The following is an 18,752-nucleotide window of genomic DNA, read 5'->3' on the forward strand; positions in this document are numbered from 1 at the left end:
TTTTTGAGCTGGGAGAGAGGGTAGGAAGGAGCTCACAGCAGCCTCCAGCCATCCAGGCGGGTAGTACTGAGTGGGCAGAGGTAGGTGGCAGGAGGACAAGCCACAAGGACAGCAAGGGAAAGTCTGACGGGATGCGGGGAATAATGGCAGCACTCACAGGGGCTGCTTTTGGGGATGGAACATCCAGAGGGGTTGAGCAATGCCCGACTTTGGAGACACTCAGAACTCATGCAGACAAGGTTCACAGCTATCCTTGTTTTGAGACAGAGGTTAGACCAGAGCTTCCTTCCAACCCAAATATTTACATGAAGCTGAGCTAAAAACAGAGCGGCCAATACTTGTAGCACACAGGCAGCAGTGCAGGCCCTGCAATGCAGGCCTGTAATGAAAACTGCCCTCACATTATTACACCAAACGGCCTTTCTGAATAAGTTAAATTCACACTTTCAACCCAACGTTTCTCTCATTACATAATTTAGTGTGCAAAGTAACATCTTCCAATAGGATATGGCCTGGGCTTGGTGTTAGCCACTCCCAAGACCTAATCCTGGTACTAAGATGAACCAATTGAATGTAAATTCCACACTGGCACAGGCTGCCCGAAGAAGGTGTGGCTGCCTCATTCCTGGCAGTGCTCCAGGCCATGTTGGATGGGGCTTGGAGCAACCTGGTTTAGTGGGAAGTGACCCTGCCCATGGCATGGGGCTGGAACAGCATGATCTTTAAGGTCCCTTCTAATCCAAACCATTCTGGGATTCACTCTACAGCCTTCAGCATATATACAGCTGAAGAGCTGTATTTGCCCAAGGGAGGGGGAAAAAAATTCAGGAATTCATCATCCTTTTCTGCTTCTACATATTCAGTGATCCTAACGTGAAGCTCGGTGAGGTTGGCTGTGAGACTATTGATTAAAAGTGCTACTGCAGCCCCAGTCTGATATTAAAAGTGAGGCATCTCCACTGTTGTCGCCTGCATGCTTGCTCATTAATTAGGGTTTCTAACTCCCAGATTGCTCAGAAAGAAACATCAAGCTCTGGGGACTCCTACTCTCACCACTGGCAGCCCAGGACATGGCAGCAGCTGCCCACGGCGCTGCCCTTTCAAGCGTGGCAAAGCAAAGGTGCCCTGAACACATCTGGGAGGAGGATTGATTTCATTATTTGCTCATTTCTACCAAGTAGGCCACGCCAAAAGGGCTGTTCCTGCAGGAACTCCCAGCGGTCGCTGGACTTGGGAAGGCAATTGTGAAAGAGCTGCAGTCAATCTATATATTGTGTAGCTTTTATTTAAATTCAGAGGGCAGGCTGTCATGTCCTTCTGGGAAGGGGCCTATAGCAAGTGCCCATTTAGTTTTGGTATTGATTATTCACGAAAATTAGTAAAAACATAGCAGTTTCATGCCTGTTACAGCTACCATAGAATTTCAGAATGGTTTGGGTTGGAAGGAATGTTAAAGACCATCCTGTTCCACCCCCTGCCATGGGCAGGGACACCTTCCACTAGTCCAGGCTGCTCCAAGCCCTGTCTACCCTGGCCTTGGACACTTCCAGGAATCCAGGGGCAGCCACAGCTTCTCTGGGCACCCTGTGCCAGGGTCTCCCCACCCTGACAGGGAACAATTCTTTCCCGATATCCCATCTAACCCTGCCCTCTGGCAATGGGAAGCCATTCCCTGTGTCCTGTCCCTCCATTCTGTCTCCAAAGTCCCTCTCTAGCTCTCTGGAACCCCTTTAGGCCCTGCCTGGGGCTCTGAGTTCTCCCTGGAGCCTTCTCCTCTCCAGGTGAACATTCCCAGCTCTCCCAGCCTGGCTCCAGAGCAGAGGGGCTTCAGCCCTTGGAGTATCTCGTGAATTTCCTCTGGATTTGCTCCAACACCTCCACCTCTTTGGGGGGATTTTGGGAGCCCCAGAGCTGGACACAACGCTTCAGCGGGGTCTCAGGAAACTGGAGCAGAGGGGCAGACTCCCCCCCTCTCCCTGCTGCTCGCACTCCTGGGAACACAGCCCAGGACACGGGCGGTTTCTGGGCTGCCAGCGCCCCGGCTCTTGTTCCTGCCGCTGAATTTTCCCCGTTACTTCAGAAACGGCCGAATAATGACCTTGAAAAGCACAAATAGATGCTCACTCCCAAGGGAAGGGCGCCAGCGGCCGGGCCGGCATGTGCTGGGCATCGCCCCTGCCCGCGTTTCTGCTGAGTTTAACGGAATTATCCGGGCATGGAAAGGCTCGGGATTAGTGCCATAGCTGGGAAGGGCAGGGCAGGGAACCACACCGTGCGCTTGGGCCCTGCCACGGGGGCCGGGGACGTGGAGGCACACAGGGAGAGGTTACAGGGAAAATGCAGATTGCAGGTGCAACTTTAGGTTTGAAACGTGAAAATTGGATGATTTGTGATAACTTAAGTAATGAAAAATTGGTGAGATTTTTGCGCAAGATGAGGGGAAATCCCAGCCAGTGGTCACGGCCCCAAGGCTGACAGAGCTCAGGGAGAGTTTGCACAAGGCTCTCAGGATCGGGGTGGAATTGTTGGAGCTGTCGGGATTGCCTTCAGAGCTTCCCACTGGGCGAGAAGAAAATCAGAATTGGATTTTCAGCAGTCATATAGATCCATGAGAAACAGCTGTTTAGATGATTATTAATTACACTGTTTATATGCTTGTTAATTACATTGTTAAACGTGACAGGAGTTGCGCAGCTTCTGCTGAAGTGTTTGTGCTGGCGGCTGTAGGTCTAAACAAATCAATGTTCTTGGAGGTTTTACTGGATCCATCAATGGCAATTTACCTTGTACACAGAAATAACACCTTAATTTCTTAGTAGTTAAATCGTTAATTTTTCTTTTTACCCGAAGAATATTTGCATTTTTTTTTTCCTGCTGAAGGGACAGAAGCGTAAGCGTTTTGCTTTGTTGGTTTCTGCTGATTTTGAACTGCAGGGCGCAGCTTTTGATTCACGGACGAGGGGGGTGGCAAATCAAGATGCCAGTTTGGGGTGGTTTTTTTGTATGAAAGTGGCGAAAATGGTGGCGAAATGCTGTTTAAGAGCAGCTATCGGAGCCCCGGGGATACCGGAGGGGAGCCCACACCGGATCCCCTCAGGGGGAGGTGTCACGTGACCGCAGGGGGGCGCCGCGCGCCGGGCACGGGCGGGACCGCGCTCGCCGTCACGTGATCCTCCCTCCGACAGCGCGGCGGTTATGGGCGGAGGGGGCGTGGCCTGCTGATGGATGGGCGTGGCACATGACGCGTACTTGTGGGCGGGGATAGTGGGTGAGGCGCGGTCAGGTGTGGGTGCGGCCGCTGACGCGCATTGCGCGCAGAAGGGGGCGTGGCCAGACCGGGGATGGGCGGTGCCGGTGACACGGCGGCCGTAGGGGGCGTGACCGAGCGCGCGCCCTTCCGGTGTGGCGGGGTGGGCGTGGTCGCGGTGACGCAATTCCGGTTCCGGTGCCCGTCGCGGTGGCGGTGGAGCTGTGGCCGCCGCGTCGCTCCGGGCCTGCGCCGGCTCCCCCCGCACAGGTACCGCCACCCGGCCCCGCCGCCAGCACGGGCCCTGCGCCGCCGCGGGGAGCGCGGGAGGGCGGGGGGGCTGCGGCCGGGGAGCCGCCGGGCCGCGCCTCAGACATCCCGGAGGTGCCGCCCCGCCTGCGGGGGGCGGGCGGTGCCGGTGCCTGCAGAGCACCGGGGGTCGCTCGTGGCGGGGCCTGGTGGCTCTGTAGCGCTGGTGGCGGCGCTGTCTTGGCTGGGTTCAATATTCGTTCGGCTTTTTGGGGGGTTTTTTGGTTTTTTTTTTTTGTGTGTTGTGTGGTCGTAGTTTGTTAAATGAGCGCATCAATGAGCGTGGGTTGCATATAAGTGGCTTTAACTTAAAGCTTCCTCTCTAAAGAAGGGCTCGGGAAAGGCAGTTTTTCAGAGTTGATGAGAAGTTGGTTTATCGAATTTTAACGTGTTTAAGGCAGCTGACTTGCAGGGGAGGGCCGGCACTGTGTGGTATCAGTGTTTCTGCCGCCCGACAGGTTTTGTTTCTGACGGAAGACTTGTTTCCAGGTGAATTCCGTGGAAAACGCTGCCGGTCTGATGGTACTCAGCCTTATTGCCAGTTGTGTAAGAACAAAAGTAGCTGCTTTGTCTTTTTGAAACCAAAATGACACGCCCTGAAACTGCCCTTCCCGGGACCTGTGGAGATCAGGGGCTGAAGGAAAAATTCGTGGTCAGTATCAGGCCAGTTCTGGAAATCATTTTGGGTGTTCTTGAAGCTTGAGTTCATTCAAGTCCATTTTAACAGTGCCAGTTGAAGAAAGGTGCCAGGTGTGAATCCTGAAATGTGATTTTCCTGGGAAAGAGCCTCTGCCAAGGAGCCAGAAAGGTGTCTGGGTTTGTGTGTCAGAGATGGGGTTACAGTTGGAATGTGACGTGTGGGTTTGGTGGTTTTTTTAGGGGTTGACACACTGAAACCCTGCAGCAAAGCTGTTTGATTGTCACCCCTCGGAGTCAGCATGTTCATTTCATCCAAAACAATTAAAATAATTAAACGGATAGTGCCTGAGAGGAGAAAGAGGCTGCCCAGGAAAGCTGTGGCTGCCCCATCCCTGGAAGTGTTCCAGGCCAGGCTGGATGGGCTTGGAGCAATCTGGGATAGTGGAAGATGTCCCTGCCCTTGGCAGGAGGTGGAACGAGATGAGCTTTAAGGTCCCTTCCACCCCAAACCATTCTGGGATTCAGTGAGGTGAGGCTCTGTCACTCTCAAGATAAATTAGAGGCAACTCTGAAAGATCAGTTCTAATCATTCCAAGCTGCTGGACTAACAGATCTTTCTCAGGATTGCCAGGGCTGGGTCGTGTGGACAGGAGGGATCTTTGTCAGGGGAGACTCTCAGTTGTGCCCTGACTTTGTGTCACGGCTGGCACAGGAACAAGGCACCTCCTCGTGCTCCGTGCCAGCTGGGTGTGGGACCATCTGGCTGGGTTTGGGGACCAGATGAAGGGATCAGCTCTGGCCTTGGTGGGGAGGCAGCTGTGAAACTGCATGGCCTGATGAGGGTGAGGAGCTGGCACAGACCGCAGATCCTTACAGCTTTCTATTTTTCAGCTCTTGGAAACTGCCAGGACCTCTGCTTTGAAGAACTATTTTCTTTTTGGTAGTTGACAGTTTATGGCAAATGCCATAGTTTGGTTGTCGGACTCAATGACATCTGTCGTGAAAATCTGAAAACTGACTTTTGTCATGTTTTCATTTATAACAGACAGGGAAAGGGGCAGGAATATCCCCAAACCTCTCACAGGCACTGATGACGTAGCTGTTGCTTTAGTTTGTCAATTAACTTCATTCTCTCAAGGGATAAACACCCAGGGCACACTGAATTATTTTATGGTATGTGAGCACTGGGGAGGCTTTGAAGATGTGGAAAGAGCCAGAAGAGACCACCAAGATGATCAGAGGGCTGCAGCAGCTCTCCTGTGAGGAAAGGCTGAGAGTGTTGGGATGGTTCATTTTGGAGAAGAGAAGGCTTTGGAGTGATCTCATTATGGCTTTCCAGTACCTGAAGAGAGTCTGCAAGAAAGATGGAGAGGGACCGTTTAAAATTAGAGGATGGAGTGACAGGGCGCAGGGAATGGCTTCCCACTGCCAGAGGGCAGGGTTGGATGGGATATTGGGAAGAAATTGTTCCCTGTGAGGGTGGGGAGGCCCTGGCACAGGGTGCCCAGAGAAGCTGTGGCTGCCCCACCCCTGAAAGTAGATGGGGCTTGGAGCACCCTGGTCGGGTGGAGGAAGGTGTCCCTGCCCATGGCAGGGAGTGGAACAGGATGAGCTTTAAGGTCCCTTCCAACCCCAGCCATTCTGACATTCTGTAAAGGCCGTCTCTGAAGTGTTGATATTTAACGCCCGAAGCTGCAGAAATTTGCATATTTTAGAAAACATTTAGAAGCTGTCAAAGACTTGGTGTCTCTTCCATTTTCTCCGTGTGCTATGTTGGGTAGTTACACTTATGTGGGCAGAAATCCTGTTGTGGATGAGGTTATGCTGGCAGGAATTAGTCATGTCAGAGTGACAAAGGAACCTCTCTGCCGAGGCAGCCGTGCCACCCAGTGGAAATGCAGCACAGCCTGTTGCATATCCAGAAAACCTTTTTTTTTTTTTCTGTGTTTGAAAGATGATCCTGGAGACAGGAACTAAATCTGGCACATCAAGTGTTGGGAAAATGTCATACAATTCAAAAAAAAAAAACCACCAGAGGAAAGCAGTTGATGCTTAGTTTTTGGGTAAGGAAGAAAAAGTGCTTTGGACAGCTCTTCCTAACAAGGGTCTGTAAGGACTGATGGTGGATAAAAGCCAGGAAAGGCAAAAGCATGGGGAAAATTGCTACTACATGCAATGTTTCAGTGAGATGGATGCAATCCAAGAGGGTTTAGAGCTGAAAAAACCAGCGTGGAGCTGGTTTGTTGTGGAAGCTGTTTAGCGGGACGGATTTAGCGTGGCGCACGTAGCACCACGCTTCCAGAAACAGGCGTTTCACAGACCTCTCTGAGAGTCACCACTTGGTTGTGAAGGAAGAACTCTTCTGCCAGAGCAGTGTTGGAATTGTTCTTCCCAGCATTTCTCTTCCCAGTGAGCCCGCCAGCCTCGCTCGTCTCACCTACCTACTGGTCATTTTTGGGAGCAGCTTCTGGATATCCAGGATGCCTTGGCCTGTGGCCTGAAGGTTTTGCCGGGTATAATTCCTGGGGAGGTGCAGTGAAGTCCTTCCTGCCTCTCATGGCTCTTCAGGATAAAGGGTGAGAGGGATTCAGCTCCTGGCAGCCTTTCTTTTGCAGGCGTTGATCATCTCTCTCCATCCCTCATCTCCGTGCCTTCAGTTTCGTGCTTCTGGCCGTTTGTGTGCTCCGAGGTGGCTGAGAGGTGGTGCCCTGACCAGCAGAGCTGGAGCTGGCAGGCTCTGGGCTTCTGGAAAGCCAGAGATGTTTCCAGGGGCGTTGGCCTTTGGAAAACAAAGGGAATCTTATCTTACAGCACAGTGGATGCAAGCAGGACTTCACTTTGAATGCTGCCAGCTCTGTTGTCTTTCTTCCCCCTGCCAAGTGACTTTAACTCCTGAACCCTCCTTCTATTTGCTCTTTCTTCATCCCAACTGCAGGGAAGATAATTTGGCGTAGAGTTTAAATGTGGCAGAATGAACGTGTGTTATATGAATGGGTTTCTCTGCTGATATCAGTGCTTGTGCACCAGGAAAGCTTCAAGAGGTAATTGGTTAATTCAGGAGTCCCACTTGTTAATTCTGGTGACTCTAAAAATCCCATCAAGGCACCATTCAGTGTGGGATTTTTTTTCTGAAATCTTGAGCCCATGTGGGACCAGAAGGGACTTCAAAATTTAGTTACTTGGAGGTCTTCTGTCTGACACTGTCTCTGAGTCTGATTGCTGAGCATGTGAATGCCTTGGGCAATAATTGTAATAATATAATTGATATTCCTGTAAGGTTTTGACTGAAATTCTTAAACTAGTGTTGAACAACCTGAATGGAATATAGATCCCAGATTTAAGTACAGATGAGTTCATATGTTGTCTGAATGTTAAGGGTAATTTCAGTTTCTTTTTTATGAAATGAAGGTGGCAGTACCCAGATTAAATGTCTGTTTAAAAAACATCCCTGAAATAGGCCGTCCTGTCTGCAAGAGGATCCTTGACATGCTTGGCATGGGCTCAGTTATCCCAAATGTTGCCAACAAATGTTGCTCTTGTCTGCTTGCCAAAGTAAAAAAGCCACTAAATCTCATTATAAGTTATGCTTAACTACTTTTTTAATATTTTTTTTTTTTTCATAAATCATGCAGCAGAATTGTTCCCTTCATTTTCGTGGCACAGAAATATTTGGGAATGATCTGCTAACAAATATTGGGGATGTTAGTTGATCTCTGGGAAGCAGGCTTGTTTCAGCTGTGTTCACCCACTGCTTGACTTGAATTTACTCCTCTCTGACACTTTTGTGACAGATCACAGGATTTTATTCTGAGTTCTCCTTTAGTTTTATTTCTTCTCTTCCTTCTCTCCCTCGCAGCAAATGTTCCATCTTTTTCTGTGGACTTTTTTCAATCTGTTGTAGCTCTGGTTTTCAGCTGGTGTTATCCCATCTCTCCATATGCCTAAAGAAAGGAGGATTCTCTTGACCTGTTTTGATGGTGGTTTTTAATAACCTGATTATGGTGATGATGATTATTATTATTATTATCTGTGCATTTATGTAGAAGTTTTTTTGTACTTGTCTGTGTATTAATGATTGTTTTCCTTTATTTTTGGGGTTATATTAAATAGCTACTCTGTCCATGGAGGTAAATTGAACTACAGTACCACCAAAAAACACCTGCCCACTTATTATTATTATTGAGTGTGGTTAATTGCAAAAATTAATGAATTCTTAGCAGAAGAGGAATTTCTTGAAGAGAAATTGAGTTTCTGCTAGATATGTCTCAGACAGCTGAGTTGTTAACAACAGGAGCAGAAACCACTTTCCTGATGTAGTTCAGTTGGTTTCTCAATTTTAAACAAATAGTCTTTGATCTGAACATTTTCCTCATCTGAGACAAAGAGTCCTTACTTGAAAGAACCACTGCTGTTATAAATTAATACTGGAGTTTTAACAAACCTTTGTATTCATGCAATTAGGCACTGAATTCCATCAGCTTTGTAGATACATATTTCTTAAAAGGTTTATTTAAATTATTACACGTCGCTTGAGAGGTTTATTTAAATTACTTGGTATTTCTTGAAAGATTTATTTGAATTACTTGGTATTTCTCAAAAGGGTTATTATTTAAATTATTAGGTGTAACTTGAAAAGTCCACTGTGTTTCCACAGAGGTCTGGGTTGTTCCATGTGGTCATAAATAACTTGGGAAAAATGAGATGAGCAGTGGCTTGTTGATACAAAGCCATTCAGGAAAGTAAGGATTAGGTAATAAATTGGCAGAAATAATTCAATGGCAATAAATCTGCTGTGATTCAGAGTAGATAAATGTAGAATGGTACATATATAATTTCACATCTAAAATGCTGGGCTGACCCTTGACACTGAGGAGTGAAATACTGCCACAGAAGTGTCAATTCCATAGGGATCTAAAAGCAGCTGAAAAATTAAGAAGTATTAGGAAGGAAATAGAAGACAAACCAGAGCATAATTATGATACTGTATAAATCAGTGGTTATGCCACATCTTCAATTCTCTGTGGTTCTTTCTTGTCATTCGTCCCAAAAGATACAAAAGACTTGGAAAAGCCTTAAATTGAGGCGAGGAGAATAATCAAAGGTACGGAATAGCTGCTGCACAAGGGTCAGGGGAATAAGCTGGAGCTCAGCCTGGAGAAGGGACAGCTGAAAGAAAATGATAAAAATCTGTAAGATGATGATCAGCACGGGCCGGGTGGATGAGAATAGACTCGCTGATTTCCTCAGCTGCAAGAATGGAGGAGCAGCAAGCGAAACTAGTAAAATCCAGGCTTAGAACAAAAAAAGGAGGTGTGCACCAAGTAGCAGCCTGTGGAGTTCCTTGCCAGTGGGTGTTGTAGGAGCAACGCTGAAGTGGGCAAATGAGACATCCCCTCATCTAAGTGAGGAAAGTGGATGTGTTTGTGAAAAAGGAATTATTGGAGGGTTATTACTCCAGAGAAAGTGTCTACAGCTTAGGAAGTGGCTGAGCTTGGAATCGTTGAAGTGTTGGGGTGTCACTCCTGCTCTTCTCTATGGTCATTGTTAAGATAAACGGGGGTGCTGAGATAAATGGCCCCTTGTTCTGATCCAGAGCTGTCCTGCGATCAGGAGATTGTGTAGATAATAAGTTAATAGTACAGTTTCAGAGATGAATATATAAATAATATAATGTGAATATATATTAACCTAAGGGAGCTTATAAACCTATTTGATCTGGGCTTTCTGTACAAGCCTTCATCCCTGAGAGCATTCTCTGTCTGAGAAGTCCGTTCTTCACCACCAGCGAGGGGAATACAAGGATTGTGTAGTGTGGGAGTCAGCTTTGCAGTAGTATTTGTAACCTTGACTTCTATTTTACATTTTTCCTCCTCTTATGTTCCTTTCTGGCTCCTACACTCTCACCGAAGACTTTCTGGCTGCTCTTGGTCATCTTTTTAGCAGTTCCTCACCTCTAGTTATTTGTTAATATGGCTCATTGGTCCCTATTCTTTGGTGCCTACTTTTTTGGAAGTGTGGAGAGGTTGGAACTTGGATACATATTAGTGACATCTCTGTAGTCAGTTGCTGGAGTTGGTGAATGTAAATAAAAGCATCCTCTGCCCTTGGTGCTATTTATTCTGAAATACTTGGAGGATAAACCATCAGCAAGCTATAGTTCTTTTATTTTTGGCAATAAGATCCGTGTGGGGATTCCGGCTCTGAGGTCCCCAGAATCAGAAGGATGTGGACCTACTGGGGCAAGTGCAGGGGAGGCCACAGAGATGCTCCAAGGGCTGGAGCCAGGCTGGGAGAGTTGGGAATGTTCACCTGGAGAGGAGAAGGCTCCAGGGAGAGCTCAGAGCCCCTGGCAGGGCCTAAAGGGGCTCCAGGAGAGCTGCAGGGGGACTGGGGACAAGGGATGGAGGGACAGGACACAGGGAATGGCTTCCAGTGCCAGAGGGCAGGGATGGATGAGAGATTGGGAAGGAATTGTTCCCTGGGAGGGTGGTGAGGTCCTGGCACAAGGTGCCCAGAGAAGCTGTGGCTGCCCCTGGATCCCTGCAAGTGTTCAAGGCCAGGTTGGACGGGGTTGGAACAACCTGGGCTAGTGGAAGGTGTCCCTGCCCACGTCAAGGGGCTGTAACTAGGTGATCTTTAATGTCCCTTCCAGCCCAAACCATTCCACAGTTCTCTGATTTAATCGTGTTTTGGTTTAGAGGCATTGACTTCACCCACGACAGTCCTACTGTACCTCTCCCAAATCCCAGTTTAGAAAACACCTGGAATCCTTCCCAGGCATCCCTGTCTGGGCAGGCTCCATATACTCCATGAGAATGCTTAAATGACCCATTTATGTCCTGTATGGCACCTGTCTGAAAGGGATGGAGGCTCAGGGCTTCCCTTTTCATGGCAACTTTATCCAGAGAGAGGTGTTTGGGTTGCTCCGTGAGGCAGCTGGGACAGCAATAAATCCAGGGCTAAAACACAAAGAGTAAATTTATTCCCATTATCTCAGTAACCGGGGATCCCCAAAACAACACCTGGCACAGGTGGCCCAGCAGCCACGGCTGCTGAGAGGTTTGGGCATCTTCACTGAAGGTTAGAAGCTGGGTAGTTGTAAGAGCAAAGTTCTTTATTGCATCTTTAAATTAATCTCAGGAAGGCGAAGTTATTGGAGGCTGCAGTAGTTTGCAGAAGCTTTCTAATATAAAGTCTCTAAGTCCCAAGTAGTAGCAGTAGCAACAGCACTTGTATTCTGTGTCCCCTAAGCGTTGTCTTAGCATTCTCTGTACATTTTTTTTTTTCTCTAGCTAGTCAGACTTAAACCTGAACTCTACAAAAGTGTTGGACTTATCTTGAGCTAAAATTGATGTGCAACAGTTTTTGTAAATTCTTACACAAATCTACGCATACAGCTCTATCTGTTCTATTTAGGAATTTTCAGTAAGGCTACATTATTTTTGTTATGACTAGAATTTAAGTAACTTTGCAAAAGGCAACAGTACTGAACTACAAACTAGGTATTAGGTCTTTTTCTTACTTACTGACACAGGCCCTTACTTGTTTAAGGCACTTAAAAATCCTCTATTTATTTAAAACCAAACTTGCATTTCTACTTCATGTCTAGGTGGATTTATGTATCTTCATTTCTCAGAAGGTTTTAGCTTGGTCCTCACATCTTTGGACACTCCTGGGCCTGTGTGGGTGGGACCCAGGGGGATTTGTACCCCAACATCCGCCCTGACCCGTGCTCCAGGCATGGGTCAGAGGCACTGGAACCAAGGCGCCGAGAGGTGCTGCCGGTTCAGCACCGGCTGCGCTCCGAACGAGACAAATGTAGCTGTCTCATGAAGTCTTGCTTAAAATACCCTTTATTATTTTCAACAAATTTCACTTTATCTTACCTTACTTTTCAGCACAATGTCTGGAACTGATGATTTTTCGGTAAGTAACAGTTTTTCTTTCCTGAAGATCAGCCGGTTGTGTTGATTATTCCAAAAGCTGGCGGAGTTTTTTGAAGGAAGAGGGGAGCTGACGGCTGAGAGATTTCCTCTGTGTCGCAGTCGTGGTGTTTTCCTTTTGGGTAGATGTAGCAATCCCTGGACTAAACGCCGGAAGCTGCTGGGTGCCTCGTGGCTTCTCTCCTGTGCCATTAACGAGGGAGCCGTGCTTTCATGGCGTCGGGATAGTTGTAATGGAAATCTAGGAAAATGTTTGCAGGTTTGTGCTGCCGTTGCCTGTCGTTCCGTGCGGTGGGTCGCCTTTTATCTCTGGCTTTTTAACTGCGGCCTGTCGGAATGCCTCTGCTGCCTTAGTGATAGGAGCTGCACGAGAATGAATGTAATCGTGTCTGTGCAGCCGCCCGGAGCTCTGCTGCTCCCGCTCCGGCAGCTGGGATGTGGCGGGGGGATGTCCGTGGCCGGCAGTTCCGGCGGGCGCCTTCCCTTCTCACCGGGCACCTTCCCTCCTCACCGGCGCTTTGTCTTTCAGTTGGCAGATGCTTTACCTGACCAGTCGCCCGCTAAAACCTCCAAAGTGAGCAGCACCAAGCCTGGCCAGCAGCCCGGGCAGCCTCCGCAGGGCTGGCCGGCTTCCAACCCTTGGAATAACCCCAGCGCCCCCCCTATGACTCCAACCGGACTGCCACCAAACACATCGGCTTCCAGCGTGCCCTTCGGACCTCCTCCCACGGGAATGTATCCTTCAATGCCCCCGGGACCGCCTGCTCCATTTCCTCCTCCTCCTACTGGACCCTCCTGCCCTCCTCCTGGTGGTCCATATCCACCCCCAACGGTGCCAGGTCCTGTCCCGCCAGGGCAGTATCCTCCACCAAACATGCCCTTTCCAGAGCTTCCACGACCTTACGGAGGTCCAACAGAGCCAGCTGCGCCTCCTGCTCCCGTTGGGCCGTGGGGATCCATGCCCTCCGGAGCATGGGGACCAACAATGGGAGGGCAGTATCCTGCTCCCAGCATGCCATATCCACCCCCAGGGCCATATTCCGCTCCTACCCAGACTCCGGGGGCCGCGCCGACGGTACCGTGGGGTACGGTCCCGCCCGGAACGTGGGGACCGTCGCCGCCCGGGCCGTTCCCTCCACCCACAGGATCGTACCCGGCTCCAGGACTATATCCTACGCCCCCTAATCCTTTCCAAGTGCCATCTGGTCCTGCTGGTGCTCCATCAATGCCTGGTGGTCCCCATGTGAGTATTTAATTTTGGTCTCAAATTACTCTTAAAGTATTGCACTTTGAAGTGGGGAAGTTCGGTAGCGTAAAACCCGTTAGTGCAGGTAAGGAGTTTTAGCACACCTGTTTTGTGCCTCAGGTCAGTGGGATAACAGCAACTTGTTGAATATTAAATATCCTAGAATGGCTAAATTACAATAATGTCTCACGTTATAGTGGTCTTCCACTGCTTGGAAAGACTATAAAAGCTAAAAAAGGGGGAAAGCGTTGTAATAATTCTGAAAGAGAAAATATTCCAATCTCTTTAATCTAGAGAGATTGCTGATAGAGCAATAGGGAGGGAATAACAATATATAAGGATGAATTTGTGATTAATTAACAATATTTGTGACTGTGAATGAACTGCTGTGCGAAAACCCTGTATTGACCGTGACTTCTTGTCTCTTGCAGCCTTACCGCTGAATACGTTCTGGGCAACAAAATACTGTAGTTTTCCACCTTCATCCACTACTTACAGAGATTTTTACAGTTTTTGTTTCAGTAATGTATGGGGCTATGAAGAATATTGCCTCTTGTGTGTGCATTTGAGGTATGAAGGAGCAGTTTACATCAATTTACCTTGCTCATATGCTGGCATAATTATTTGGTTTAATCAAGTGAAATACAAAGAGAAGAAGTCAACTAACACACCTGTGGTTCTTGCGTTGGCGAATACTCCTTGGAAAAACAGGAGTTGTCATGTAAGGATTATAAAGAATCAGGCCCACGGAATTTAAAAAAAGTTAATTCTTTAATTTCCATTAATGCTTTAAGTCTCGTTGCCAGACTCCTGCTGGTCACTGAACGGATGGATAGTCATATTTTGTCTATTTTCAGGTTATTCTAAAAAGTCAATAGAGAAAGCGTTTCAACATTTTAGTCAAGAAGCCTAATTTTTGAACGTGCTACAGTAATTCAAACTAACAAGACAGAGCATGTGAACTCGAAGGTTTTCTCAGCATTTTGTACATACTCAAACCAGTTGCTCGGTCTGGGACTACGGAGGAGAAGAGCCACGTTTGGAAGCCTTGGTGTGGCTTGTCAGCACACTGTTGGTGTTCACAAACGGGCATTCCCGTGCAAGTGAAATAACCTGGATGTGCAGTTAACTTTGAATCAGCAAAATGTGAGTTTTTATGCATGCAAATGAGGACATCCCGTTGCCGGTTCTCATTCTGTGGTGGTTGGAAGTTTGGCTTGGTCTGTGTAAAGAGAAACTGATCCCCACGTAGGTACTTCCCTATTTCTGACCTGGGTTCTAGTCATTTCAAATTTGACTTGGCTGCCGGGTTCGTGTAAACCCGGCAGGCTTTTTCAGAGTCCCTGGAAAGTGAACTTGAGCTTAAAACCCGACCTGAGCTTTCCCTTCCCAGCAGTTTTTTTGGCACGGTTGTGTCACGCCCAGAGATCCTCGTTGCCGCGGCTGGGCGCGAGCCGGCCTCGTTCGCCGTCCCTGGGAGCAGCCCGCTGTTCCCAGCTGGGTGTCTGCATACCTCACGGAGCAGGTGGAATTTGGGAGAAGCTGAATGTCAGGAAGCCTGTGCACTGCTGTGCGGCTGCCTCTCCCGAGGGGCGCTGCGTTAAGTTTTCGTGTTCTTGCCATATCTGTGCCAAGCGCATCCGAGGGGTTTGCCGAGACACGGCCGCGTCTCTTGGTGGTACTTCGTGGCCTACACTTGGACCGTTGGACGGTTTGGTTCCTCCCCAGCTGGGGATCTCCTGACTTAGCCTCTGTGGGTAGAATTAGGAACAGATTTTGCTTCACATGGTAGCTCATTAGGGAGTCTTTGTGTCACGGAACTGTGAACACGAGTTAATTCTTTTCCAGTACCTTCGTGGCTTTCCTGCATGCGTGTGATGGACACTGAAAGCCCATGGGGTGACCTGGTGGTGATGCTCCTTGGTAGTCATAGCCTTTATGGCGAAGTCCTGCGGTATTTTTGCGGGAGAAAGCAGCCAGCTGAGCCGTGGCTGCTTTAATCCGGCGTCACGGAAGCTGATAGCAAAGGAATGTCTATTTTTTTTCTTTTAGGTAGACAATACTGGAGCTGAACAAAAATACTTTAACATTTCAAACCCCAGCAACCTAACCCTTGGAATAAGAACCAAAAGTGCAAGTCTTCGCTAACCTTAAAAAACCCCCCAGTTGCCCCACTAGCAGACTTGGCAAGACTAATTAAAAATTTAAACGTAAGCAACGTTGACTGCATTTGCTCAAGTGCTTTTTTGATACCTGCAGCCTTAGACTGTAAATCATTGCAATGAAAAAAACATTTATTCCAAATGAATGGATCATGCAGTAGCAGCACTCCAGTTGGAATTGCACTGGCCATACGTCTCTGCAGGGAATGGGAAGAGGTAGGAAAGGATAAAGCATAAGTAGCAAGTAATGATTTTTGGAAAGGGGTTTTGTAAAAGTAACTAGACTTCTAGGTTCTTCCTGAAATAGGCAGGATTTATTACTGGAACATTTAGGCTAAAATTCAATATATATGGGATGTTTTTCAATGTATATTCGTATTTCTTGAGGTCATGAAAACTGTTTCATAACCCCTTTGTTTTTGTGAGCAGAGTTCTTTGCATAGCAGTGAAAAGGGTATTCCTGTTAATCTATTGTGTAAAAACTCAAGGTGTCACTATATACCGTGTAGTAACTTTATCACATGTTATGTCAAGTGTGAGCAACTTCTGGCCTGAAGCTTTTGCAATGGAATTTGTACATTTCTATGCATCATTTTGAGTTCAGTTGCTGAGGAGTTCGTTTTGACTTGTGCTTTGAGGTTGACATACTGCATTTGTTTACAATACGAAATATAAGCAATCACATCTTTAAAGTATAGATTATCACCTGCTGCTGTATTTTCTTTAGATGAAACAAATATTGCTGTATGATAGTGAGAAGCTATAAATACAGGATTTGATATTTTTTTGAAAATGCTGTCACTTTTGTATAAGATTAGACATTAAACGTATTTTCAAGACTGTTGTGTTCACTGTTTTTCAATTCCTGCTTTTGACATGCCTGTGTAGACTTTTGCCTTGAATGAATAGTAAAAATAGGACATCCTTGATTTGCAAAGCCTGAATATAAAATCAGAATTACTTGACTTCTGTGAGTGTTTTTCCTCTTCCTTTTGTGATACTTGCAGCCTGTGCATAAGGGATATTAAATGTGGATGAGACCATGGCTCTGGTGTAGCATGTCAGCCCCAGGTACTGCCTGTTCACAAATTCCCTGGTAATTAGGAGAGAAGAGGTCTGGTCTCGCTTGTTCCAGAGGAGGAATGGGGCTGTTTTTTACCTGTGAAGAGTTGTGTGCGTGTTTTCCCTGCCTCTGAACAATTCCTGTGCTAGATTGGCGCACGTGGATGTGGTAAGTGACCCCCAAACCGCTGTTCTTACACACCTACCGGGAATTTGATGGGATAAAGTGAGTAACGGAAACTCCAGGGCTTGGCATCAGTGTGAGCTGCTGAATTTGGGCATCGCTTGTGGCTGCATTTTCGTATATTGGCTTGCAGAGCAGTTCACACTGAGCTGGCCAATGCCGCTGCCTTGGTTCACACCTTCACCCTTCAGGGAAGCTAAAAATGGCAGCAGCGAACAGGAAAGATTAGAAACAAAATTATTTTTCCACTTTAAGGCTTGAGGAAAGATCTTTTTAGACCATAGTCCAAAAATAATGCTTACATCTGTTAATAGACCGGTGCAGTGTGTGGGCAGTGCTTTGTCCTGGCTGTTCAGCTGTGGAATTGTCCCTTCCTCTGGATTTCTCAAATGAATTCTGTCTGCAACTCCTGTACATCAGTAGAAACATGGCCATGCTGATCCAATTACGTTAATTGCTGCCCTGCAGACCCAGAAAAGTTCAGGTGAATATTTTTGGGGGACCAAGTCCTATGAGGAGAGGCTGAGGGAGCTGGAAAGGGGCTGAGCCTGGAGGAAAGGAGGCTCAGGGGGAACCTTGTGGCTCTGCACAACTCCTGACAGGAGGGGACAGCCGGGGGGGGGGTCGGGCTGTGCTCCCAGGGAACAGGGACAGGAGGAGAGGGAATTACTTTAAGCTGCACCAGGGGAGCTTTAGACTGGGTATTGAAAATTTCCTCCTGGAAAGAACAGTCCAACCCTGACACAGCTGCCCAGAGCAGTGGTGGAGTCCCCATCCCTGGAGGGATTTAACAGCCTTGTGGCACTTGGGGACAGGGGTGAGTGGTGGCCTTGGCAGTGCTGAGGGAATGGTTGGTCTTGATCTCAGTGGTCTTCTCCAACCTAAAGGATTCAGTGGTTCTAAGTGATATTTATCTGTGTAATTCTTAGGAGAGGAGTAAAAGCTGTCCCAGGGGTCGTGCAGAGTGGTCAGTGCTTGGTTCGTCTGCGCTCTGGCTGTGCCAATTCTGCTCCACTCCTGTGCAGGCAGGTGCCCAAACTCCTGCAGGCAAATCCAGATCCATTGCTGTGCCCAGACATCAATGGATTCGCTGCCCCAGGAGAGAGATGGTGATCACAGAGTGCTGTGGGCTGGAAGGGGCCGTAAAAACCATCTCCTTCCACCCCCTGCATGGGCAGGGACCCCTTCCGCCTCGATAGGAAGGGTGTCCTGAGCCTCAGTGCAGTGAGAGCCCTTCAGCAGGTGTGGAAGGATGGAAAGTTCCATGCAAATTTTCATTCATATTGGCTGCCCTATTTCCTAAGCTCAGAATTCCAGTTGTTAGAGGGCCATTCCCTTCATGCCAAACAGCCGTTGTTCAGCAGGCACTGGTGTCTGAGTGTCAGCTGGGGAAATGAAAAAACACCAGTTTGAGCTTTCACACAAAGCTTCCAGTCAATGCATCCACGCTGCAGGGACAACTCCCAGCGTGACACAGCGGGGTGTGCTCACCCAGAGACAGCTGCAGGAGGATCCCCGGTGCATTTGGATTGATGTGCCCGTGGGTGTTTGTGCCATGCGGGGGGTGAGCCCTGCACCCACAGCCCTGTGCTGCTGCTGGGCACCCCCTGGGACCCAGGGCTATGGTCTGGAGAGGGGTGGTGGCTCCACTGCTGGGGTTCCTCCCCTATTTCACCTCCTGTTGGCCCAGTTTTCCCATTTCCAGGGTTGATGTAGGGGGATGAGCGACTATAACATTTCCTCTGCTCTCACAGGTCAGTGGAACGAGTTAACTGAAAATGCCAGCTGGGAACAGTGAGGGAACATATTTTTGGTCGCTCTTGCCTGCAGAATCTCTCAGGTTTGTTGGAAGCAGGTTGTCCACGGAAGCTGTGGCTGCCCCATCTCTGGAATTGTCCAAGGCCAGGTTGGGTGGGGCTTGGAGCAACCTGGCGTGTTGGCAGGTGTCCCTGCCCATGGC

At 48.2% G+C, this 18,752-nt stretch overlaps 1 protein-coding gene across 1 annotated transcript; it reads left to right on the forward strand.

Annotated features, from left to right (window-relative positions):
• The first annotated feature begins 3,429 nt into the window (after positions 1 to 3,429).
• MAPK1IP1L (mitogen-activated protein kinase 1 interacting protein 1 like) lies at positions 3,430 to 16,483 on the forward strand. The gene is made up of 4 exons (XM_040067537.2): positions 3,430 to 3,517; positions 12,094 to 12,121; positions 12,668 to 13,381; positions 13,816 to 16,483. The coding sequence occupies exons 2-4, from the start codon at positions 12,098 to 12,100 to the stop codon at positions 13,825 to 13,827; spliced, it is 750 nt and encodes a 249-aa protein (XP_039923471.1). The 5' UTR covers positions 3,430 to 3,517; positions 12,094 to 12,097; the 3' UTR covers positions 13,828 to 16,483.
• Positions 16,484 to 18,752: the final 2,269 nt, after the last annotated feature.

The sequence above is a fragment of the Hirundo rustica genome, chromosome 6 (assembly GCF_015227805.2).
Source record: "Hirundo rustica isolate bHirRus1 chromosome 6, bHirRus1.pri.v3, whole genome shotgun sequence".
In the NCBI taxonomy this organism is placed as follows: domain Eukaryota; kingdom Metazoa; phylum Chordata; class Aves; order Passeriformes; family Hirundinidae; genus Hirundo; species Hirundo rustica.

Bases quoted from the DNA above. Each gene is read 5' to 3' on its own strand.
- MAPK1IP1L (XM_040067537.2), top strand. From the start codon at position 12,098: ATGTCTGGAACTGATGATTTTTCG. The intron at 12,122-12,667 runs GTAAGTAACAGT...TTTGTCTTTCAG, and splicing joins CTGGAACTGATGATTTTTCG to TTGGCAGATGCTTTACCTGA.